General features: G+C 38.0%; 2 protein-coding genes across 18 annotated transcripts in view; one reads left to right on the forward strand and one right to left on the reverse strand.

The window, feature by feature from the left end:
• LOC108179646 (uncharacterized) overlaps positions 1-14,071 on the forward strand; it is a 50,487-nt gene that overhangs the window by 11,536 nt on the left and 24,880 nt on the right. For 10 of the 15 annotated variants that reach the window (XR_012392486.1, XR_012392480.1, XR_012392481.1 and 7 more), the window contains 3 exons: positions 2,633-2,732; positions 3,535-3,646; positions 8,286-8,368. Coding sequence is in view for 6 of the 15 variants with exons in the window: in XM_073926554.1 (XP_073782655.1) it covers positions 2,633-2,732; positions 3,535-3,646; positions 8,286-8,368 (295 nt within the window). In the remaining 9 variants the exon portion in view is untranslated. Of the gene's footprint in view, positions 1-2,068; positions 2,551-2,632; positions 2,733-3,534; positions 3,647-8,285; positions 8,369-10,973; positions 11,033-11,706; positions 11,815-14,071 lie in introns of those variants that run through there. The other 5 variants (XR_012392483.1, XR_012392482.1, XR_012392487.1 and 2 more) reach the window with 4 other exon arrangements.
• On the reverse strand, positions 5,164-7,113 carry LOC137487851 (uncharacterized). 3 transcript variants are annotated; one of them, XM_068214046.2, is made up of 2 exons: positions 5,412-7,113; positions 5,164-5,322 (listed from the first exon to the last, which is right to left on the reverse strand). In XM_068214046.2, exons 1-2 carry the CDS (start codon positions 6,537-6,539, stop codon positions 5,224-5,226), a joined length of 1,227 nt encoding a protein of 408 aa, XP_068070147.1. In that variant the 5' UTR covers positions 6,540-7,113; the 3' UTR covers positions 5,164-5,223. The 3 variants fall into 3 exon arrangements, with proteins under 3 accessions (XP_068070147.1, XP_073782666.1, XP_073782665.1); XM_073926565.1 differs by having other exon boundaries at positions 5,420-6,835; XM_073926564.1 differs by having other exon boundaries at positions 5,164-5,339; positions 5,420-6,641.

The raw sequence follows: 14,071 nt of genomic DNA on the forward strand, positions 1-14,071 counted from the left end.
TTTGTTTGGAGAGCACAAAAGTCTACCCACCATGGCAGCAGCCAGAATTCAAAGGTGGGCAATCATTCTGTCCGCTTACGATTACCACATTGAGTACTGTCCCTCAGAGAAAAACAGTAATGCAGATGGCCTTTCACGTGTTCCCTTACCGGTGATGACTGATGGGGGCACAGCTGCCCTATCAGAGCATATTCATGCACTAATAGCGGAGCACTTCGAACAAGCTCCTTTGAAGGCAGAACATGTGTCTCGTGTAACACGCAGAGACAAGGTGTTATCCAAGGTGCTTAAATATGTCATGGAAGGTTGGCCAATGAATGTGGATGAAAATCTAAAGGCCTATCACTTGCGGAGGTTAGAACTGTCGGCAGAGAGAGGATGTGTACTTTGGGGCACCAGAGTTATAATTCCTGAAAAACTGAGAAAAATTGTGCTGAAAGAGTTGCATGTCGGCCATCAAGGGATGGTAAAGATGAAGGCACTTGCCCGCAAGTATGTGTGGTGGCCTAAAATGGATGCAGAACTGGAACAGGTTTGTAGAACCTGTGAGCCATGTCAGATGGAACAAAAGGCACCCCGCCAGGTTCCTTTACACCCCTGGGAATTTCCTGGTCAGAGCTGGAAGAGATTACACATAGACTTTGCTGGTCCTTTCTTAGGACACACATTTATGATTATTGTGGATGCATATTCAAAGTGGCTGGAGGTATTTAGAATGCCTAACCTTACTTCACAATCCACCATTTCAAGGCTGAGAAGGCTGTTTGCAGCATACGGACTTCCGGAACACATAGTCACAGACAATGGAACACAATTCACTTCGGAAGAGTTTAAAAATTTTATGCAGCAAAATGGCATTCTTCATTCCACAAGTGCCCCAGGTCATCCCGCTACCAATGGCCTTGCAGAAAGGTATGTGCAGACATTTAAAGGGGGAATAAAGAAACTTGCACACGTGACAATGGACTTGGAGGATAAGATCTCACTGTTTTTAATGCAGTATCGCACTACTCCGAACTGCACTACAGGGCAATCACCAGCCGATCTTTTCCTTAACAGACATGTGCGCACTCGGCTGGACTTTGTTCACCCAGATGTCACTGTTGCTGTTCGCAGGAAACAGTACCTACAAAAGTTCCATCATGACAAAAGGTCTGTGGAGAGATCATTCTCTGAGAAGGATGCGGTTTACCTTCGTAATACCACAGGAAAAGGGAACAAATGGGTTCCTGGAGTGATAGTAAAGCAAACCGGTCCTGTGTCTTATAACGTTCAGGGACAAGACACAGATGGCACTTTCAGGAGACATTGTGATCAGTTAAAACCACAGGTTGTAGTGGATGATCCTGTTGAACAGATGGACTGCTCTGAGACTGGGACTGAAACTTCCGTTAGACCCTGTGCATCAGAAGAGGAGGAACCGGTCATTTCAGAGACTTCTGAAAAGGACAGTGTAGGAAATACAAGCATGGCACAGGGTCTACGTCGCTCATCTAGAATTAGAAAGACACCAAAACGCTATGACCCATAATGCTTAGGAATTACAACTGTGCAAATGCAACCAAGTTTAAAATTTGCAATGGTCTCGTAATATACTAGGTTTAGTATTTTTTTTTTTCTCTCTGCTGTTGTGTTAATGCAAGAAGAATTTAACAGCTACTGTTAGTTTTGATAGTAATGTTGTTGCATGTGCAGTTTTTTTTTTTTATGTGAAGGTAACAGTAAATGTACTGTGTTTAAAAAGGGGGGTAATGTGATATATTGATGTTTGCATTTTTGTATTTAAAACAATAGGGACTCCGTAGTACGGATGTAGTTGATATAGTTCTGGCAGTTACGGATGAAAGCAGAAAGTAAAGCTGTTGCTTAATACGGACGCTCCGACTCAAGTGTATCTTTTACAGTCAGGTATATCACACCATGAATCCAAAATGTTCCCATATTGGCGATGTTACATTTAGTTTTCCAACAAGATTCCTGGCTAAATTTGAAACTGCTGAATTGCGCCTAACTTTATATTCTAACAGAAATGTAATACTTGCCAACACAACGTAAATGTGTGTTTTAGAATTACAGACTACCACCCCGGTGGAATGGGCAACCGCGCTGGCAATAGTTGTCACGGTGACCTTTACAGCCCTAAGAGAGCATGCGTCTGATTCCTGTGAGACTCCAGGGACATACAAGTCTTTGCTGATGTCCATCGTTCTCCAGCATCCGGCGCCAAGACTGCAGCTCTGCTCAAGACGTTTGGCCATAGGAAAAATGTTTGTGCCAAACTGAGCCTAGTGTTTCTCGAGGTTTTATCCTTCACTTTCACCCATTGGTGAAGTTTTTTCCTCGCCTTTGGACTCTCAGTAGTGATTATTAAACCGCACTGAACTGAGCTAAACTGAACTGAACTTAAACTCTGAAAACTGAACTACACTGTTTCAATTTACTATATTCTTCTATGTGAAGCTGCTATGTGACGCAATCTACACTGAAAAAGCGCTATAGAAATAAAGATGAATTGAATAATTTGTAAAGCACCTTGGAGTATTTTTAAAGGTAAACTTTAAAGTTCTAAAAAAAAGTTCCGCTTTGGCTACAACTTAACAATAACTTTCTTTTTTTCTGTCGACTATTTCAGAGAAAACAGCTACATAACCATCTCCAGCAATGCTCAGAAGTTGATGTTTGCCTCAAACTACTTCTTGAACATTTCATACCTAGGAGTTCAAAGTGGAACGGTAAAAAAAACAAACACACACACACAGACTCACTGTCATACTCACATCACACACTCATACACACATCCTTACATTCTCACATACCCTCACAAACACATCATTACAAACAAATCCACACACACACTCTCACACATGCTTTCTTACATTCTCACACCCAGGCCCACAAATAAATCCTCACACTCACATCCACACACTCACAAGCATTCTCACATACACACACATTGCACAAAAACATCCTCACACTTACACACACTCTCTTGAATGCATTCTCATATTCATGCACTCTCAAACATATACACACTTGTGCATTCTCACACACATTCATACAACAATCTTCTCAGTCTCTCTCACACACAACATCCTCTCACAGAGGTTTTTCCTGTAAACATCCACCACAAGCTTGTCCTGTTAAGCTGCGGTCACACTGGACTTTTCTCAACATAGATTTCCATTCATATACACGTGAATGCTTCAGACTGGAAATGCAGGCTTGTGTGACAAGTTTCGCAGTTCGCTGTGTCGCAAAGTTCAAGCTTGGTGAACTCTGACCTGCAAAATTGCCTCACATGACTGCGTGAGACCAATCAAAGATCAAAACATGACCGTTCAGGACAGAATTTAAAAATATGGACCAATCGCTTGCTTTTTTAAATTAAGACAGAAATTAAGACATTTTTTAAAGATAGAATTTCGCAAGCTCAAACTCTAGAGTGACCGCAGCTTTACTCTGCTTTTATTTAAAACATTTTAGAGCATGATGTAGTCCATGTTTTATTACTAAGGATTGTTTTCCATTCAACAGGTTTCTTTTAAAAAGGAATCCAGAGAAGGATCAGAAGTGAAGAACAGGAGAACCCAAAGAAGGATCGAAAGTGGAGAAGACCAGATCAAGAAAGACCACATTGAGATCTGCGGTCAGTCCAAAGGCTCTTTCACTAATTAACAAGATTTCCGACTATGAATAGATGGAGAAATGCATTGCCTTACAGAAAATCTTGCCAGTGTCACAGACTGAAATGATCCTTCCTGGAATGAAATTCCTTTCGCGATTTAATTCTTTGTATCCCTCATCTGTTGTCAAGATGAACATGTTCACACTGGTTCAGTTTTAAGGACAATATCATTATTAATTGTAATTTGTTAACCAAACTGCTGTATTGTTACAGTATTTAACAATTACTTTTATTGTGTTTGGATTCTTTTCACATTTTCGGGTTTCTAGTCGTCATAGTTGAGCAGTTAATGGACGAGTCCCACAAATAACATTTTATTTGCATTTCAATTGACTCAAATAACAAAAGAAAAAATCCCTGAAAGTGTTTTCATGACTTATAAAAGGGGGGAAATAGTGTTAGAAAGGTAACTGCAGCCAGAAGAGAGAACAATAACAAATTTAGAAAAATAGCTTTAGAAATCTACATACATTCATTTTATTTTCGGCTTAGTCCCTTTAATAATCAGGGGTCGCCATAGCAGAATGAATCGCCAACTTATCCAGCATACGTTTTAAACAGCAGATGCCTTTCAGTTGCAACCCAACTTTGGGAAACCCCCACACACTCTTGCATTCACACACATACACTATGGCCATTTTAGCTTATTCAGTTCACCTATACCATGTCTTTGGACTTGTGGGGGAAACCAGAGCACCCGGAGGAAACCCGCATGAACACTGGGAGAACATGCAAACTCCACACAGAAATGCCAACTGACCCAGCCGGTGCTCGAACCAGCGACCTTCTTGCTGTGAGGCAATTGTGCTACCCACTGCACCACTGTGCTGCCCCTTTTTAAAACAATATAAATATTAAAAACTTTCAAAGGATGTAAGATGCTGATTAATATTGAAATGAGTCAAACGTCTCGTGAACGGGGTCTATTATGACGGCTACAATTTTTTTATATTGTGGCAGTTATAAACAAACTGAAGTCTATGTTGTTGCAGCAGTTAAATTTTGGAGATTTTTCTATTTAAATGTTGTTGCAGTCATGCTTAATTCTGGTGAATAAATGATTAAAATACTGTTTTGCATTTATGACTGATTTGTTTACAGTGTAAAATATTATAACCAAATGCAAAATGTACACAATAACTACATGTATTCTGCAGCCTTTGACACATTATTTTGATTAACATTAGTTTCTTTCTGTTTAACAGGCTGACATACTGCTAGTCTGAATTGTTAACTGCATCTTTGTGTAAATTGTGTATCTAATTATCAAATCAAATGATCAGTTTTTTAATTATGCCCAGTGATGGAACCTTTTAAAGCTATAGGTGAAACTGAAATGGTGAATTGACATGTTTCTTGATGTTTTAATTTTTAATGGACAACAAAACTATTTTCTTGACACTCAAAGAACTGTTTAGTTAAATACACAAACACATTTTAAGATCATTATAACATTTGAAGATCAATAAATGCACAAATATTTTTTCAATATTCAATTTATTGATGCACAAAGGAAGATTTGTAGCAGTTCTGTAAACTCAAAAACAGACTGCAGAGGGGAATCTTGACAGCAGAAGTGGGTTACTTTTTGCTGGCTGAGCCCTCTTCATCCTGACATCCTCATCCTCAAGTGGACACTGAAAAAACATGAGAACTTTAATCACAACACCACAGACACATGGGTTAGTTTCAGAACAGGCATATTAGTGAACAGAGGGACACGTACAGACTCACGCTTGTTCACTAGTCGACTTGTAAAGCCTGGCAGTCTGGGTAAGGAAAGTTGAGGCTTCCCTTTCAGATCAGACGAACATGAAGGGAGTTCATCGAAAGGCTTTACAGAAACACAGCTTGGCTTCAATACAGACAAGCGTGTGGGAGCAGCAACATGATGCTGGCGGAGAGGTGTAGGTTTGACCATCCTCACTGCTGGACTCCCAGAATGTGCCAGAGGAGATGAAGAGTGGTCAACACCGGCGTTCAGGTCAGACAGAGGGAAGCTGATGTTTTTCAGTGAAACTTCCGTCTTGTGTTTAGGAGAGCTCATGCTGCGTTCTGGAGGTCCGTTTGTGAAGCTCTGCTTGTTGACAGGCTTCACATGAACTCGGTGTGGCTCCAGAAGAGGCAGGTTTGAGCACACAGCAGCTGACTGCCGGTGGAGAGGCAAGCGTTCATCCATCCTTACTGCTCTACTTCCAGATGGAGGCAGAACAGATGAGGGCCGGTCAACGCTGTCATTCAGATCAGACACACATGCAGGGTAGCTGATGTTTTTCACTGAAACCTTCACCAGATGTTTTGGAGGTCCATCTGTGAAGCTCTGCTGGTTGACAGGCTTCACATGATACTTGGACTCCAAAACAGGCAGGTTTGACAGCACAGCAACAGACTGCTGGCGGTGAGGCGTATGTGTGTCCATCCTCACTGCTGGACTCCCAGAATTAGGAGAATGGTCAACACTAGTCAGGTCAGACGGGTAGCAGATGTCTTTCACTGAAACCTTCATCTGAGGTCTAGGAGCGCTCACTGCTCTAGCTTTCAGATGTTCATCTGTGAAGATCTGCTTTTTGACACTCTTCACAGGAACAGTTTTTGGCTTCAGAGCAGGCAGGATTGAGCGCCTGGCAATCAGTTGCCGACAGAGAGGAGTAAGCTGGTCAATCCTCAGTGTTCGACTCCCAGAACGAAGCAGAACAGAGGAGGAAGGCTCAACACTGGCATTTAGGCCAGACTCAGAGGAACCACAGCTGATGTTTTTCGCTGAAACCTCCATATTTGTAGCAGAGTTCGCTCCCCGATGTTCTGGGGGGTGTGGCAGAACCTGACTAGAACTTTTTTGGTTTTTGAACCACATATTGACAAACTAGAGTGAAGATTTTGTCGCAACAAAAGTAGATTGAACGTGCCGTAAGCAGCGATCACGAGTGAAATGCGGTGAAACTCTCGTTCTGATGATGATGTAAATGTTCTTTTAGAATGTTCGCGTCATTTCAAGCTCGTGACGTTCTTTCAGACATCATCTTAAATCTCATTAAGTATATTTAATAATATATAAGTATTTAAATACACTCTGAACGCATATTTTGCACCACAGTTTTAATACTGCAGTTAGATATGGATCTGACTCGCATAAGTGAGGTTGTGGCTCCCTCTAGAGGTAGAAATCGACTTTTGCTAGCTCTGATAAGGTTACGGCTGGAATTAAATCACTTATAACATTTTCTATTTATATTTTTAGCGTCTTCTCCCACCCCAACCTTAAAACCAACCGTCACAGTACTGTAAAAATGAACTATTGTAATTCAGTGTCACAAAAATGATGCTATATTGACGTGTATATTTGCAGCTGTGTCCTGCACAAAAGCTGTTTAAAAATCTTATATTAGGCCAATGATGAATAAATATAATACATTCACCCTCCTCCAAGCCTACGGTTTCTTCTGTAAATAAATTGTGCATTAATATATAAAAGTTAGAAAGGACTCTGATTCTCAAAACCTCTCTGAATTCAGAAATTGCTTTATTGGCATGACAAATGTATTGCCAAAGCATTTATAAAGTTTACCTTCAAAAGAACACACACACACACACACACACACACACACACACACACACACACACACACACACACACACACACACACACACACACATTAAATATAAACATAGTAAATACAGTAAATAGTAGTATAGTATAATAATAATAATAATTACTATATTCATTTTCTTTTCGGCTTAGTCCCTTTATTAATCTGGGGTCGCCCCAGTGGAGTAAACCACCAAATAATTCACCTATGCTTCATGTCTTTGGACATTAAACCCACGCGAACACAGGGGGAACATGCAAACTCCACACAGATATGCCAACTGACCTAGCCGAAGCTCGAACCAGTGACCTTCTTGCTGTGAGGCAAACGTGCTACCCACCGCGTCAACGTGCATATTAATAATATTAAAAATAATTAAATAAAAATACAAATTTAACAAAATAAATAAAAATAAAAAATCTCTCACACAGCATCTCTAGAGACAACTTTAAAAAAAAACATTAAAAAAATTAAATAAAATATGTGTCGTTGAAATATAAATAGTTGAACATATAAATGAGTCCAATCACAGTTCACAGACATGCTGGAATATTCTTGCATATCTGTTTCTCACGCAGAGTAACTATATGGCTTCATAAAGGACATTCAAAAACATCTAATGTGTCATAGCACATAGTCAAGTGCACTAAACAGTTAAGCTATTTGCTCTACAAATGTTTATATTTATGATGAAAATTTATTAAAATAGTATAGTGTAAAAGGAATACATTTAAATTGATTGTATGCATACATATGTGACTTTTGGTCATCCAACAGGAAAAATTTATTTATTTATTTATTTTTTTATTTATCAACTTAACCAGCAATGTCCCATTGAGATACAATACCATTGCAGGGTGAGAGGGGAGTCTGAGGTCTTGAGAACTGCCCTGCTTGATAATGGTGAATGTAGATTATGAATAGCTATGGAGAGTGTTTGCTGAATTCAATGCTTGTCTATGATGTTGATTTAGTTTTGTCAATTTACTTATGCTACATGTTTTTGGTCTGTAGGAGGAAACCGGAGAGCTCGAGGAAAACCCACACAAACACAGGGAGAGCATGCAAACTCTACACAGAAATGCCAACTTGGCCAGGTAAGATCTGAGCCAGTGAGATTCTTGCTGTGAGGCAATAATGCTAACCATTGGGCCTCCGTGCTGCCCTGACAAGGAAAGGCGAGGAGTAAGAGTGGAAGGGGGGATTCTTCAAGACGAAGATGGCCAAGATAAGATACTCAGGTTATTTATAGTGATTTAGGAATCGTCTGATGAATCATGCATTAACTAATGAGGACCAGCTGCTGTCAATCATAAGCACGCGCTCCTCTCGAAATTAGTGTATAAATAAACTTCCATTTGTAAAGAGTCTATTGCCACTTTTATAGATGAAGCCATAGTGTAAATAATTGTGTCGCCTGCATAAAAGTGTACATTTGTTGACTTAATAGCTTTATCAAGTTTATTTATATAAATAGAGAATAAAATTGGCCCAAAATTGAACCGAGGAACACCTTACTGTTAAAGGAGCAGAGATACAGTATGCCTTTCTAAACACACTGAATTCTTCCAGTCAAATAATTATGGAACCATTTCAACACTCGTGTACTAAAGCTTTTGCAACAAAATATCATGATTCACAGAATCAAATGCTTTTGATAAATCTATAAAAAGTGCAGCGCATGATGTTTTTATCATCCAGTGCAGTGATTATATCATTAGAAACTGACACTGCATCAGTTATAGTGCTGTGCCCTTGTCTAAAACCTGACTGAGTTTGACATAAGATTGACTTTAACTGTTCATTTACCATAGATTCAAACACTTTAGCTGTAACAGACAACCTTGAAATAGGACGATAATTATCTAGCACAGTGGGATCTCTTCAGCAATGGCTGTATGTTTGCTGATTTTCAAGAACTTGGTAAAAGACCACTAGTTAAACTCAGATTAATAAGTGATCCTCTAAAATCTTATTACACCTTTCATGTCTTTGAACTATTGTCATGTGAGATTTTTTCTTCTTTTAATAAATGTATTTAATAGTGAATGTGGGAATTTTATTATGTAAGTCACACTTTTCATTGTTTAAAAAATAACCAATATTTCATAAAATCAAAATATGGCAAAAAAATATCAAATATGAAAAAACATCATTGCTGTAATATGAAAAAAAAAACTTAAGCTTTAAAATAAAAAGCATTTTAATTTAGTGCTTTTATATATTTGACATTGTTTTTATCTGAAACAGTTGTGCTTGTATTTTGTAGTCAAGACATTTTTCAACAATATAATCAAGACTATCAGATATTTATTGTAATTAAGTCATTTTTAATTCTTACCATGGTTTTCTAAGGTTAAATTACGATTATGATTGTGTGGCAGGCAGATTGATTATAGGTAAATGAGCAATTATTTATTAATTTTTAAGTTTATATTCCTAAATTTTGTATAACCTCAGTTTTACCATGAATACCCTACCATTGTTAAACCATAGAAGGTGTAGTTAAAACAATAATTAATTTGTATTTAACATGGTTTAAAGCAGGGATGCTCAAACTTTTTCGTATAAAGGGCCAAAAACCAAATATCGTCGGCGCCAGTGGTGTAGTGGTTAGTGCGTCGACACATGCACTCTGGTGCTCACGGTGACCCGGGTTTGATACCGCCTCGGGGTCCTATGCCGATCCTTTCCCTCTCTCTGCTCCCCATGCTTTCCTGTCAATTCTCTCTACTGTCCTGTCAAAAATAAAGGTGAAAACCCTGAAAGAATAATATAAAAAAATATATAAATATATATCATTGAGAGCCGTGTGCTGAAGGTAAATATACCAAACTACATTAAAGTAGTCATGGGTCATTTTACTAATTTATTAGAGAACATTACTTCAAATCATATTAACTAATGCAGTCGAACATTTAAAAGGAAAACTTATTGCAATAAAAACATAAACAATTGCATTTAAAACACAGTGGAGTTAAACGCTGAATACACTAGTCAAGCAGAAATCTTTGATTCGTCATCTATCTGTCGGGTGACAGTATGTACATTTAAACTAAATCTGATTCATTTACAGTGAATTTCATTTCAGTTAGCTTTAAACAATAAAACAAACAAACAAACTAAATGTTACATTAGATTTAAAATGACAATCTCTAAGCCAGTGTTTCCCAACCCTGTTCCTAAAGGCACATGCACTAACAGTACACATTTTCATTCATTCATTCATTCATTCTTTCATTCATTCAGTCACTCTTTGGTCTTTTGAATCTATTACTTGTTCTCAGGTATTGCATTTTGACTGAGCGCAAACGATAAGTTAATATATTAATTCATGTAACCACGTACACTGAATCTGCACATTTGAATGACTGCCTGCCTTTATTTCCTGTATTGTATAGAAAAAATAACTTTTAGAACATAATACTTTTATAATGGCCATTATTGATTATTAAAACTGATATTCAGCATAGACAGGGTATCTTTCCTATTTTTAGAAGAAAATAAAAGGAGGCATGTTATAGGCTCTGTTTTGTTATAAATACGCACACAGTGAATTATGTTCGATCAAACAAAAGAATAGTGAAATATGTAAACAATGATCGGTCCCTGTGGCTTGTACAGCACCTCTCATCAGTTGGAATGCAATAACTTTTGCATAGATTATGGTAGAGACATTTTTCTTTTTTCCTATGATTACAGACATGTGCAGGAACCACCAACATTAATTACAGCACGCTAGACCACACAGAACCTAAAAGGTACAGTTTCAAATTTGAGTTTATAAAAAAAATACAAAAAGCGCCTCTTTTTTTAGGTGTTTATTATAACACAGACGACATATACAGTTATTTTAAACACTTTTAATAGTGTTTTATGAAAATTCAAAGGGTTTTCTTTAAAATGATACCAAATTTTTGCATTTACACCTCTGCATGTGGATTTGGGAAGCTTTTAAATTTGGGTAGGCAAAATCCAGGCGGAAATCCCCAAATAGCAACAGAGTTTAAGTGGTTAAATATTCCATTTTAAAATACTGAATTATTGTAACATGCGAACATATTAACAACAGAACATCTTCATACACCTGCAGTGTTTCCAACAGCACAGAAATAAAGAATAAACTAAATAGAATAAATAAATAAATAAGACACATAGTCCTGCCTGATATTTCTCACTTTTGCAAATTTAGATCATGTACTGGATGCCTTTATTTTACATTTGCATTAAATTTTATTTATTTTTTGTCGTTAGTGGAGGAGTCAGAGAGGGAATTGCATATTAGTACGGAAAGTGGAGACTAAATAGTTGAGTTTTTAGTCGCTTTTTGAAGACAGCGAGTGCCTCTGCCGTTCTGATGCAGTTAGGGAGTTTATTCCACCAACTGGGCAGATTGAATGCGAGAGTTCGGGAAAGTGTTTTTTTTCCTTCTTAGGGGTGGAACCACGAGGCGACGTTCATTCACAGAACGCAGGTTTCTGGAGGGCCTATAAATCTGCAGAAGTGAGAGCAGATAAGAAGGAGCGCAGCCAGAGGTCGCTTTGTAAGCAAACATCAGAGCTTTGAATTTGATGCGAGCAGCAACTGGCAGCCAGTGCAAACGGATGAGTAGCGGAGTGATATGTGCTCTTTTAGGTTCATTAAAGACCACTCGTGCTGCTGCGTTCTGAAGCAGCTGAAGAGGTTTGATTGAGTTAGCTGGGAGCCCGGCTAGTAGAGAGTTGCAATAGTCTTAATACCCTTATCAAATAAAGAAACCAGAATCCTCCCTTGGCTATTTCTTATCTTTTGTTTAGGACCTTATAATGTAATGTTGTTCAAGAAGAGTTTAGATTCATACCTTATCACACAAGGTATCTTGATGGGTTCTGCAAATAAAGCCAATGTCCACTCCTCAGAATAAAATTAGTAAAATATACTTTTATTAATAAAATAAATCCAGTGAAAATGATTTTTTCTCCATTGAGAATAAAGGGACTAAGGCATTCAGTATACAGGAGTCAATCTAAGCTCGCTGCTGGTCTGTCTGCTCCAGCCTTTTATTCAGTATTCCAGCCTTGAATACAGGCTTAGAAGTCCCCTCCAGTAAATACACAGCAAAGTAACAATAAGTGTCTGATATACTTGAGAATATCTAAAGTTTGATACATTTGAGAATATCTGTTTATATAGAAGAAATCCCTTGTGTTCTCTCTCTAGGGTGATACATTTTAATACAAATAAGCAAATCATTTCATCTATTACATCAGCATTCGGCAGTATTTCAGGAGTCTTGTCCTCCAAGGTCATAGCTCCTAGTTGACAAAGAATATCTTTTTCTGAAGATAACGCTCGCAGGCTTTCGGTTGTAATAATTGGTTAGAAGTGTCATCTGGACAATTTCTGCCTTTATTGTCAGCAGACAACTGATTCACTTCAGTACGCTGTCCTTGACCTCTTTGAACTTTGTTGAAATCGTTTCTTATGTTTCTTCTCAATGCTTATAGCAGTCTTTGCAAGCATATGAGTATCCAAATATCTACAGTAAGTGACTCTGCCTTTCTGATGCAGTTAGGGAGTTCATTCCATCAACAGGGCAGATTGAGCGCGAGAGTTCGGGAAAAGGATTTCTTCCCTCTTATGGATGGAACTACGAGGCGACGTTCATTCACAGAATGTAGGTTTCTGGAGGGCTTATAAATCTGCAGAAGTGAGAGCAGATAAGTAGCGCAGCCAGAGGTCGCTTTGTATGCAAACATCAGAGCTTTGAATTTGATGCGAGCAGCAACTCGCTGTCCTTGACCAGCAGCTGAAGAGGTTTGATTGAGTTAGCTGGGAGCCCGGCTAGTAGAGAGTTGCAATAGTCTTAATACCCTAATTAAATAAAGAAACCAGATGCGCTGTACGCAGAACCACAGTACGCTGTCCTTGACCTCTTCGAACTCTGTTGGAACAGTTTCTTATGTTTCTTCTCAATGTTTATAGCAGTCGTTGCAAGTATATGAGTATCCAAATATCTACAGTAAGTTAAGTTTTGTGTCTTATACAATTAATGTCAATTAACAATGCAGACATCCTTTTTAAGAACTGGCGTTTTTCCCCATCGTATTGTTTTTTTTCTTTCATCAAAAAAAAAAAATAGCAGGCTACCTTAACCTTTTAAGGCCCAAGGTGTTTTTTTACATGCATTTTTTATTTCTCTTCGCTATTTGAGCTTATTGGAACCTAATTAGAATAAAACTTAAGTATCATCTTTTGATATGATGTACTTTTAGTGAAAAATGATGTCCATATATGTGGACTCGTGGTCCGAAACTACATACAACACTTTTTCCTGACTGTCTTTTTAATGCATATATAACATATACATTTTTTTAACTTGCTTTGACTATCAGAGAGTAAAAACAACATTTTTCTCATTTTGGACAGTAAAAATAGTGTTTGGGACATTTCATATGCTGCATAACAGTTGCAGGATGACACTGTATGTCTGTAACAAAATATAAACATTCAAAGTTTTTTAAATAACCACTTAAGAGCTAAAATGTGCTGTCCACGTATGTGACCACTAAGCCCCTGGAGGTTAAATCCATCGCTCCATGAAAAAAAGGATTTAAGTTAATGAATGATCCGCTCTAATTCTTATATTAATAGCCTCTGTTACGATTTTTAATACAAGTCATTAAAGATTATGTCTTGAGCATCTGATTTTATCTTATGCTTGTGTGTTTTTTTTTCCTCTTTCACTCGCGGTTCACGTGTGCGCACTGCGTGTGATGAAAGACAATGAGGAGAGGAATTTTTTTTTTGAGGTGGTACTT

This window comes from Danio rerio, chromosome 16, assembly GCF_049306965.1.
Source record: "Danio rerio strain Tuebingen ecotype United States chromosome 16, GRCz12tu, whole genome shotgun sequence".
In the NCBI taxonomy this organism is placed as follows: Eukaryota; Metazoa; Chordata; class Actinopteri; order Cypriniformes; family Danionidae; genus Danio; species Danio rerio.

Bases quoted from the DNA above. Each gene is read 5' to 3' on its own strand.
- LOC137487851 (XM_073926564.1), bottom strand. From the start codon at position 6,539: ATGTGGTTCAAAAACCAAAAAAGTTCTAGTCAGGTTCTGCCACACCCC. The intron at 5,340-5,419 runs GTGAGTCTGTAC...TTGTGATTAAAG, and splicing joins AAGTCGACTAGTGAACAAGC to TTCTCATGTTTTTTCAGTGT.